The sequence below is a fragment of the Nelumbo lutea genome, chromosome 4, assembly GCF_056320005.1.
Source record: "Nelumbo lutea isolate HS-2025 chromosome 4, American lotus-T2T, whole genome shotgun sequence".
In the NCBI taxonomy this organism is placed as follows: domain Eukaryota; kingdom Viridiplantae; phylum Streptophyta; class Magnoliopsida; order Proteales; family Nelumbonaceae; genus Nelumbo; species Nelumbo lutea.
In genome coordinates, this window is record NC_142687.1 from 27,977,724 (window position 1) to 27,989,321 (window position 11,598).

The 11,598-nt window shown below is 38.8% G+C and overlaps 1 protein-coding gene across 1 annotated transcript; it reads left to right on the plus strand.

Annotated features, from left to right (window-relative positions):
- Window positions 1–707: 707 nt before the first annotated feature.
- Window positions 708–5,519, plus strand: LOC148854809 (alpha-xylosidase 1-like). The gene is made up of 3 exons (XM_088984426.1): window positions 708–1,053; window positions 1,158–1,840; window positions 3,261–5,519. The coding sequence occupies exons 1-3, from the start codon at window positions 818–820 to the stop codon at window positions 5,132–5,134; spliced, it is 2,793 nt and encodes a 930-aa protein (XP_088840552.1). The 5' UTR covers window positions 708–817; the 3' UTR covers window positions 5,135–5,519.
- The last annotated feature ends 6,079 nt before the right edge of the window (window positions 5,520–11,598 follow it).

Here is an 11,598-nt window from a genome sequence, read left to right on the forward strand (position 1 = left end):
GATTTAACAATGTGAGATGTCCAAGATTTGGGGACAAGTGATTGAAAAAAGCAACGTATCTCCTTTGATAGTTTTCACATTCATTCATGTAAGAATTAAGATTAGATAATTTGTTAAAATAAGGTAAATTGGGGAGAAGATTAGGACAACATTTTCATTGTTTACGAGGACATCTTAATTTCTTAATTATTTAATAAAGACAGTTATGCTTAGGACATCCTGATCCCATTACTTTACTATTTTTTATCTCGGATATTAAACCAGCTGTTTTCATTTTAATCTTATAATATTATATTATTGCGTATAAAGTATATACCATAGCAGCTTTTCAAATCTACGGGTATATACGAATTGATTATTAATATCTGTTTATTAATGGCCTCATCGCCCATCGAGATTGGTCATCTCTTCTGCATGCATGCCTGAAGCCCGATGGGATAGAGAATTAGAGATGGGGGCATTGGCTCTTTAAAACGAGAGATTCTCCATCAGAACCCACTCCCCTGTTAGGCTGTTACTATGTTTTGAAGCCGCAAGATGATTCGATTCAAATTTGATTACAGTTTTAACACCGTGAATTAGGAATCGTAGATGATACAATATAAAACGTCTCTTGCTAGAGCAGGCATTGGATACTTCTCTTTAAGCTAACAGATAGGACCCACAGAATATCATCATCACATGCAAACATTTGATCACCCCGCGACATCACATGCATGTGAGATGACACTTCACTTCTCTGCGTTTTTATTTAAACCCACACCAGAAGTCCTATCAGACCTCTAACACTAAGCTTCACCACTGTAAACACTGAAAGATGTTCTCTTCATTGATTTCTTCTTCTCGTCTATCATCCCTTCTCTCAGCCCTCACTGTTTTTGTTCTTCTTCTCTGTGTCGGTTCTGTTTCATCGTTCACTAAGATTGGCCAGGGATACCATCTCATCTCCATTGAAGAGTACCCTAATGGAGGAGGCCTTCTGGGTCATTTGCAAGTGAAGAAAAAGACCACCAAATATGGTCCTGATATTCCTCATTTGCAGCTCTTTGTCAAGTACATTCTCCTCCCTTTTAGTGATTCACCCTGTTTCATTTTGTGGATATCTTGTATCAATCTCTTATCATTACCGAAAATGCTTCTGATGTTTGGTTTTCTAGGCATGAAACACAGGATCGCTTAAGGGTTCACATAACTGATGCAGAGAAGCAAAGATGGGAGGTTCCATACAGCTTACTACAAAGACAACAGCCGCCTCCATTGAAGAAAATTCTTGGGGAGTCTACAAAACCTCCTTTTACTGCTTCTGAGTACTCAGGCAATGAGCTTATCTTCAGCTATACTACAGACCCGTTTGGGTTTGCAGTGAAAAGGAAATCAAATGGGCAAGTCCTATTCAACTCAAGTGCTGATCAATCAGACCCATATGGAAATTTGGTGTTCAAAGATCAATATCTTGAAATCTCAACCAAATTGCCTAAAGATGCTTCACTGTACGGGCTTGGAGAGAACACCCAACCAAAGGGGATTAAGATACAGCCCAACGATCCTTACACTCTGTATACCACAGATATCTCTGCAATTAATCTCAATATGGATTTATATGGGTCTCATCCAGTTTACATGGATCTGAGGAATGTTGGTGGAGAGGCTTCAGCACATACAGTTCTGTTGCTGAACAGTAATGGAATGGATGTGTTTTACAGGGGGAACTCCTTGACTTACAAGATCATTGGGGGTGTGTTGGATTTCTATTTTTTCGCAGGTCCAACTCCTCTATCTGTTGTTGATCAGTATACAGCCTTTGTGGGTCGTCCTGCTCCCATGCCTTACTGGGCTCTCGGTATGTTTTGCTATCTAAAATTTATTGTGATTCGCCTTCTTATTTTTATTACCTTAGGTTTTTCAGTTGTCTTAAATATATAAATTGAATGTTAGTTCTGGTTCATTCTTTAGACACATGGATATAATGCAAATTGTGTTTAGATGTGTAATTACTGCTTTATGTCGAGAGGACAGCAGATCATACAATTTGCCATTAAAAATGGCTAATGGCCTAATTAGTCTTGAAGTTCTAAAACCAGGATAATTTGATTGCTCTCCATTTTGGACACAGTAGATGATTAATAATGCTGCTTCTTATTGGAGTTAAAAGAGATTAGTTTAATGAAATATTGACTGGTGGTGAATGGTTATCATATTTTTACCTACATTGCCTGCTTTTTTGATGATCACATGGTCTGTTGAATTGGACCTAGTTCTTTTAACACTTAACACTGTAGTTAGTATTTTTTTTTTATAACCTTACTTCATGTTTTACAGAGTAACCCTCTCTTGAATTTGCATTTTACTTGACTAATAGTAATATGCTTCTTAACTTGACTTAATAATAAATATAGACAAAAGAGAGAATTTTAGGCCTTCCCTTAACCCTTCCCATGATTTGATTGTCTGTTTTCTTTTTCTTTTTTTTCTTTTTTTTTTTATGCTTTGATTGTCTGTTAGAAAGCAAAGAATCTCAGCCTTTTAGCTAGCTAGCTTTACAAAAAGCTACAAATTAATTTTCATGTTTGTCCTGCTAAGGGCAAGCCCTTTCCCTATAAGACGTGAGGAATCAACCGACATAGTTTCCTTATTTTCCAGGAGAAATTCCGGGCTGTTGAAAAAATTAAATAAGAAAACAGGAAAATTAAATTGCGGTTGGGTCGTGTTGGAACCATCCTACTCCGACCCCACCTCCCGCGTCGGTTCAATAATTTACACATTGGAGACAAAACCTTCTTTTAACTGTTACTAATGAGGAGAAAAAGATTTTTCCTTTTTCACTGAGGAAGCCCACCATGGGCATCAGATCGAGGATCACCCAGTACTTAATTAAGAGGGGTTGGGGCTTCATCCCTATACTGTTAATTAGATAGGGTTTTGACATAAACATGGGCATCAGATCGAGGATCACCCAGTACTTAATTAAGAGGGGTTGGGGCTTCATCCCTATACTGTTAATTAGATAGGGTTTTGACATAAACATAATAGAGTGCAGTTGATGTTTTAATTTCTTGATTCAAAACCTTCTCACCTCTGATGGTTTGTCCTTGGAAGTCTGGACTATGATACATCCAGTCATCATTTAATTCTTCTGCTTGGTTCAAAACAAAATTTTATAATGCGCACCCTCCTCTAAAGTCTAAACTGATGAGTTTATATGTATAGCAATCAGAATCAGAAACTTACAACACTGACTTGGGTTAATGTGAAATTTACAGGTTTCCACCAATGCAGATGGGGGTACCATAATGTGTCCGCAGTTGAAGCTGTGGTTGAGAACTACAGGAAGGCCCAGATCCCGCTGGATGTGATGTGGACTGACGACGACCACATGGATGCGGCCAAGGACTTCACCCTTGACCCCATCAACTTCCCTCGTTCAAAGCTTTCGGCATTGGTGGAAAAACTACATTCCAGAGGGATGAAATACATTGTCCTCATCGACCCTGGGATTGCTGTGAATTCCTCTTATGGAGTTTACGAACGTGGCATGGCCAATGATGTCTTCATAAAATATGAAGGAGAGCCGTACCTGGCTCAAGTCTGGCCGGGGCCAGTCTACTTCCCAGACTACCTTAATCCCAAAACTGTAAGCTGGTGGAGCGACGAGATCCGGAGGTTCCGTGAACTTGTACCTGTTGATGGCTTATGGATTGATATGAATGAAGCCTCCAACTTCTGCACCGGTAAATGCAGAATCCCAAAGAACAGACCGTGTCCTGGCAACCCTGGGTGGCTCTGTTGCTTGGACTGTGAGGTGATAAATAAGACTAGATGGGATGATCCACCTTACAAGATAAACGCTTCAGGGGCGCTAGCCCCGATAGGAAACAAAACAATTGCTACAAGTGCTGTTCATTACAATGGGGTGTTGGAGTACGATGCCCACAGCCTGTATGGTTTCTCTCAAGCCGTTGCAACCCACAAGGCGCTTCAACAGCTCATTGGCAAGCGCCCATTCGTGCTATCACGCTCCACCTTTGTTGGGTCAGGATCGTATGCTGCACATTGGACTGGTGACAACAAGGGCAAATGGGCGGACCTCAAGTATTCCATATCAACTATTCTCAATTTTGGCATATTTGGGATACCTATGGTGGGTTCTGATATTTGTGGGTTCTACCCAGCACCCACAGAAGAGCTCTGCAATCGCTGGATTGAGCTTGGGGCATTCTACCCTTTTTCCAGGGATCACGCAAACTACTATTCCCCTAGCCAGGAGCTCTATGTATGGAAGTCGGTTGCACAGTCGGCTCGAAATGCTCTGGGCATGCGGTATAAGCTCCTCCCTTACTTGTACACCTTGAACTATGAAGCTCACACTACTGGCGCCCCAATGGCCAGGCCGCTGTTCTTCACGTTCCCCAATTTCACTAAGTCCTACGGCTTGAGCACACAGTTCCTGCTGGGCAGCAGCGTCATGGTCTCCCCGGTCTTGAGGAAGGGGACATCAAAAGTCAAGGTACTGTTTGCTCCAGGAACTTGGTACAGCTTATTCGATATGAAGCAGACTATTATCTCCAAACAAGGACACTTCCTCACGCTTGATGCGCCATTGCATGTCATCAATGTCCATGTGTATCAGAACGCTATCATCCCCATGCAACGGGGAGGTATGACATCCAAAGAAGCGAGGATGACGCCATTCAGCCTTGTGGTGACATTCCCGGCAGGAGCTGCCGAGGGACTGGCTAAAGGAAAGCTTTTCCTTGATGATGACGAGCTTCCAGAGATGAAGCTTGGAAATGGGTACTCTACTTACATAGATTTGTTTGCCACTGTTAGCCAGAAAACGGTGAAGGTGTGGTCGGAAGTTCAAGAGGGTAAGTTTGCCTTGGAGAATGGATGGATTATCGAGAAGGTAACAGTATTGGGATTGGGTGGAATAGGACAGGATCTGTTTATTGAGGTCGATGGAGAACCAATTTCAAGCCTTTCAAACGTTGAGTTTAGTGCTTCGGAACACAACTACTTGGAGAAGCTAGAAGATGGGGGAGATAAAGAGAAGATGGTGATGGTTGAGGTTCAAGGATTAGAATTGCCTGTTGGGAAGAACTTTGCTATGTCCTGGAAAATTGGGGTCAAAGGATGAGGTTGAATGCATGGAGATTTATCTCTCAATGCCCGCCCTTATTTTCCCAATTTCAGGTTCTCTTTCGGTTTCTTTTTTCCTTTCTTACAATTGTTGTTGGGTTACCCATTGTTAAGGGTGAACAGACAAACTACTCATCTCTTGCCTTGCAAACAAACTAAGACTACTCTAAAGACTTATATATGGACCCTTCCTACTTCCTAGTTCCTTTCTTTTCAAAGTTCCCCCAACTTGGGTTGAACTTTGAAGAATCAAAATTAATTGTGAAATCTGCAAGTCATAAGGCCGTATTGGCAGTTCAATGGTCCAATTTCGGCTTGCTTTCTTTTTTGATTAATCTTCCTTTCTCCTAGTAAAATAATTAGAGGGTGAGCTTTTGGCCCAACGTTGGATTGTTCCATCTCAGCTTGAATAATCAGTGTTCAAATTTTGAAAACAGTGTGCAGGGGTGAAGGTTCATCCGTTCATGCATGTCCCTCCCCAAACCCCACGTTGACAGGAGCCTCGTGCACTGGCTTCCCTTTTCTCCTTTAAAATTAATGAGACAATTTTGCGTCAGCCTGCTTGCAAATTATACACTGAAAACACATGAATGCAAATCTGAACAAGATGCAAATTTTTGCAACCAATTTGGATAGCTCAATGGAGATTATGTTGAAACAAACGCACCTTCAAGAGAATAACAGTCGTATTTTGGTAATGGAATTTGAGCAAGAAACCTCTAGCTTATAGATTTCAACTTTGTTTTATACATCATTTTTGTATTTACGTGGTTGTTCAGATTTCAAATTTGTTTTATAACAAATAAAAAGAACTCACAGAAATCGTTTAGGCTGTGTTTGTTTTTTTTTTAAAAAAAAAAAGAGTAGGGAATGGTAGGAAACCTTTATAAACCATGTACAGTCTTTCCTACCATTTTTTAAACCAAACACAGCCTTAAATCATAGTTCCCTAAGAGGAAATGTTTACCTTTTGAAACCAGCTTTTTTTTTCTGTATATGGTACTTATTACTTACCAAAGGAAAACTAGAGCTAAGATGTCCATGAATGGCTTAAAGAAAAAGGCAAAGTTGAACAATAAATGAAACCTGCAAAACTGCCCGTTACACCCCGTGTGGTGGATGTGGAGGGCTTGGGCCACACAGACTACCCAACCCATTTTCTATTGATGGACCTGACCCAAAGGCCCTCACAAATTGTTTCTACATCTCTACCTACAGCACGCCACCCTAGTATATTAGGAACACATCCCGGAGATATTCCCAATGCATAGATGTAATGTCCTGTTGATAGAATGTGAAAACAACTTGTGAACAGAAGATCTGAGCCCGTTATATTGTTGGGTTTTCTCATATTTGTATCTCATCATTATATTGGACACAAATAAGACAATAATAACGAGTGCTTCGGGTGTATTAGAGCTTAGGGCTTAGGGTATTTTTTTAAAGAGATTGTTCAAATCTTGTACACTCATTATCATTTTTTTAATAGATCTATGTTTTTCCACCCCCTGTGAGCGTAGGCAAAGGCCCAACCACATAAGTCTATGTATGCTCTGTTTTTTCTTTCGTTTTTCATATCTTTGTTTTACTTCGTTATTTTGTACCACTATCTATTGTTATTGGTTTTGTGCAATACCTTCATTAGAAATTAGAAGGGCAATGAAGAAAGGGAAGTCACCTCACCATAAGCTTTTTGTAAAAGTAAATACGAAGATCAGCACTAGGGGTGCAACTTGGGAAGGCTCAATCCGAGCCCGAACTGAATAACCCAGAATTTTAAGCGAGCTGGGCTTGAATTTTTGGTCTTTGGGCTGGGTTCAGGCCCAAGAAGTCGATCATTTTAATTTTTTGGGCCAGGCTCGGGTCTAGCCCTTAGGTAGCCCAAATCCGACCAGAGCCCGGTTCAATTATATACATTTATACATATATATGCTTATATATAAATGTTGCAATAATATATATATATATATATATTTGTATAAATACATTACATTTATATATTTATAATTTTAGAGTGGATTAATTGACCAACCCGAGCCCAACTCGAGTGCATTAAATTATAATACGGGCTAGGCTTGGGTTAGGAAAATCTGGCTTGACCGCAGACTCGGACCTTAAGCCCAAGTTTTAGGGCCAGGCCTGGATTGACCATAAACCCGGCCAACCTATCGGACTTGCACCCCTAATCATGACCTGTATAGATAAGAAAATGGAAGAAAATGGGGAGGATGATGGTTTTGCTTTTAATGGAATTCCAAGAGTTCCAGATTATTCCCAGAAGTTTGAAAGATCGTACAAGCTATGAATCACTAGCTACTTGATTTTGACTCGTGAGTAGAAAAAAGAAATGAAATAGGGATAAGTAGATTGCACTCCACCTCAGAAATTTGAAATTACAACCCCCTCCTAGTCTACTAGTAGCCCCCCTATAAATCGCATCCTGTCCATGGATTTGGCATCGATCCACGATCAAATTCATCCCACCTGTACAGTGTAGCTAAGATTTCTAGGGGTGGATTGAACAGTAAAAACCCAAAAAAAATTATTATAAAATTATTTATTAATGTTTTAATTATTTAGGGTCTCTTTGGAATCGGAATCCGAATGATCTATTTCCAGTCTGTATGGTTCAAACAAAAATTGAAATGAGAATTAAAATTAAATGGGATTTTATTCTCAAGAGAGAGAGAGAGAAGGAATGGCCATTCCCTCAAAATGGGGAATACCAATCCATCAGGAATGAGAATGGAATTCTAATTCTGTCTAACCAAATAATTGGAATCAAAATGCCCAATTTTGATTTCGATTCCGGACTCCTATTCCCGCGATTCAAATGTGCCCTTAATTTGCTCTTAAACTAATTTGAGTATTCTTACGGATGTCGATGGATCTTGAACTTGACCTGACCAACACAGCTTTATCATATCCCACTCCACTAATTCTCGTTTGGGAGGCGAGAGGGGCTTTTCACGTAGTGGTTTTTCCCCTATGCCAGAAGGAAATCAACTAGACAACCTACAAGGAATTGGTAAAAAGTCAAAAAGCCCGAATTTGTTTGTTGTCTTTCAACCATAAAAAACAGTTATAAATTGAAGTTTCTTTTAGGAATTGGGATTAGCTAAACGCAAAGGCTGTCCAGCGGATTGTTGAACTTGAGCCAATGATAGTGTTTCATGCTAGTAGTAAATTCATAAGCTGTCTCACTGTGAAAGGTGTAGGTCTCATGTATTTATTACTGATGTGGAACATTATCATTGGTTTACAATCTACTTTAGCTAATCTTACTCTTCTTTTAGGGCCTGTATGAGAGTGCTGAGGTGCAATATTCAGTTAGCCTTCTGCTTTGAGGTGCTCCAGATAAACTATCTAAAGAGACCGAATTGGATAGCCAAAAAAATAACGGATTGGCAGCGGATTTTTGCTCTCCAAAATTTTCACGTTAGCTTAAAGATTGTCTATATAAGGCCCACCTTGGGAAGTCAAAAGCCACTGCGTTTCATCCCTCTGAAATGGGCACTTAATTAGGAGTTAAAATGGATCAATCCGTTCATGACCCAATCCAAATATATATATATATATATGATAACAATAGTTGAAACAATACTTATATTTTTTGTTTTTCTTTTTTATATAAACTGTTACTTTTTCCTCTTTAATAATTTGTTAAATTTTACAGAATTAAACAAAATCACATCATATTCGGAATATCTGGCATCCTTAGTGGATTCAAATTCGAACTGACCTTTGTGAGCTTCGATTGGATCATTGATTGTTTCTCCAAAAGACCTTGGTAAAAGCAGCTCAATGAAGGCATCAAGGCCAAAAGGTGGTAACTGGTAAGGCAGTAAGGGCCCAAATTTGGTCTTCCCGTCTAGGTGCTAAAGGGACATAATCGGGAAATGTCCAGGCCCATCAATCAACCTTACCAGGTTCACGTCGCAGGGGGATGAATGATTTCAATTTTCAACGTAAGATGATAAGAACGTGAAAAGCCTAGTGGCGACATACGTTTTTCAAATTAAAACAGTTTAGGAAGATGTTTTCTTTTTCCTCTTCTTCCTCACACGACAACTTCAAAAACAGATGAGAATAAAAACATTCATGTCGCAGGAAACGCCCTTAAAAACCTAAAAATGTAATACATACCAACCGCTACACATCTCTTTTCTTTTTATTATTTTTGAAGTTGATCTTTAATCTCGGATTATCTCTCGAAAATCAATTACATAGTATTATTAATCATGACTTCTCCCAACTTTAGTCTTTACAGGGCAAAAGTAATTGCTTAAACAATGTACACGAACAACATTTTTTACCATTTTTAGAACAAAAATCAGAACCAACAGACTTGAATCAATTATAATCCTAACAAGACTTATATGCACAAGCTAGCGATGAATGTTGCAAATATCCATGAAAACTGAATACATTAGTTCTTGAAGGATTTTCACTAGGAGAGAGGTGTAGTCACTTTATCAAACAAATTAAGTGTATCCTTCGTAGTTGGTGTCCTTAGATATTGATTTCTGCAAATGAAACTGAGAGGTCAGAGAGAGAGAGAGAGATTTTATAGGAATATAATAGCACTTGAACTACCAAAAAAAAGGATAGCATTTGAATCCAGATTTTATCTTTACAAAATTGGTCCTCACATTATCCTCATAACCTTTTGGAGTTTGGATCTCCACCTCACAGAGTATGCCTAGCACCGATATGTTTCAGAGGTCAAAACGTACTGTGAAATCGGTGTAAAGCACCTTCTATGAGGAGCAGATCTAAACTCAACCCTAACAGCCATAAATTGAAAACGTCTTGCCATAATGAAAACATATAAGGAGGGACAAAATAGCAGTCAATAGAGTGGGCGGGTGGAGGGGGGCACACGGCTAGACTCACGCTGCACCTGTCCAAGTCACACTAAGGTCAAGTCCAACCTATTTAATAAATGGGCTTAGACATTGGCCTCTGAGTCTCTGACCCTAATATCAATTTACGATAAGGTTTAAAGGCAACGTCACTCTCTCTTGAAGGGAGGGCTCATGTCATTTACCAAAATAAATAAGGAAGGGCACATGTCTAGACTTTGAGCTATGCATGTATGCCACATTAAGGCTAAGTTTGGTTTGAAGGAAAAAGTGGGGAGGAGAAAAGAAAGATAGGAAAATCCATATAAGGTTTGTAAAGATTTTCCTAATTTTCTTTTCCTTTTCCTATTTTTTCCTCCAAAACAAACACAGCCTAAATGTAACATGGGCCTTGATCCAGCCCATTGGCTAATGGATCAATTCAAGCCTGTTCCTCTGCTTTGACTACTTCAATAAGACCTAACCAGGTAACTTTTCTTTTAAACTCTATGTTAGGTTGGCCGTTAACATGTCTAAGGGATTAGGTGTAATAAATGGTTTAGTCGTCAATTCAAACCATTTCTCAACCATCCACGTTTTAAATTATGAGAAATACAAAAAAAAAAGCAATGTTCGGAACAACAGAATTTGGGAAACCAAAGATATATAAGTTTAGGCTATGTTTGGTTTGAACGAAAAGGTAGGGAAAGGAAAAAAAAAGTAGGGAAATTTATACAAGATTTGTAAAGATTTTTTTACCTTTTCCTTACTTTTTTCCTTCAAACCAAGCACAACCTTAACAAGAAAAAATAAAAATAAAAAAAAAGAAAGTCTTTGTGACAGTGACACAAAAAACACTGCAATGTACATAAAAATAAAGCACCCTAGATTTGGAATGGAATTCTGTTTCAATGACTACCAATATAATTATTTGGAGTTCTGCAAAGGCAGAAACCAAAGGTTAAATCGGGACCTACAGAACTGATCCCTTCAATTCTGAATACAATTCGAATTACCCAGGTCAAATAAACTTCCATGGATTCTAAATATTTCCATATCGTTTGGTCAAATCCCTTACTGTATCATGTAGATTTTTCTCTTTAAATTTTATATGCAACATGCATGTAAATAGCATTTCCATATGTATTATCAGTGTTTTGAACCTACCATTGAACTAGATGGTCGAACCATCCAAACTGTCATCCAGCCATGATTTTGGATTCAGTTTAGCTAAAATCCGAGATTTGGTTAAATACTGACAAATTCGGGAAGTTGAACCATTGACCTTTTCGATCCGGTCACAAGGTCATAGATTGCACACACAATGTATCTGCAAATTTCTAGAGGCCACAACGTTGCGCTTAGATGTCTACTTGCCTAATTGGGGTGTTTTTTCTTATTTTGGTTAAATTTTCAAGCTTTATGTGTCCCAAGGCTCCAAAAGGTGTCTTGCCCCATTAATTTCGCCCAAAAAAAAAAAAAGAAAAATCTTTTGGCCTCAAATTCAGTTTTTAGCATAGTTGCAGTGCAATTTTATTTGAAAATAGTACAAATGCATAGTAGCACAAACAAAAAAATGCAAATTCTTGTTTAATTATGTTTTGGGTTTTACTTTATC

Excerpts from the sequence above, each read along its gene's own strand:
- LOC148854809 (XM_088984426.1), top strand. The coding sequence starts at position 818 with ATGTTCTCTTCATTGATTTCTTCTTCTCGTCTATCATCCCTTCTCTCA. Across the intron at positions 1,054-1,157 it reads CATTTGCAGCTCTTTGTCAA|GCATGAAACACAGGATCGCT; the intron begins GTACATTCTCCT and ends TTGGTTTTCTAG. Across the intron at positions 1,841-3,260 it reads CATGCCTTACTGGGCTCTCG|GTTTCCACCAATGCAGATGG; the intron begins GTATGTTTTGCT and ends TGAAATTTACAG.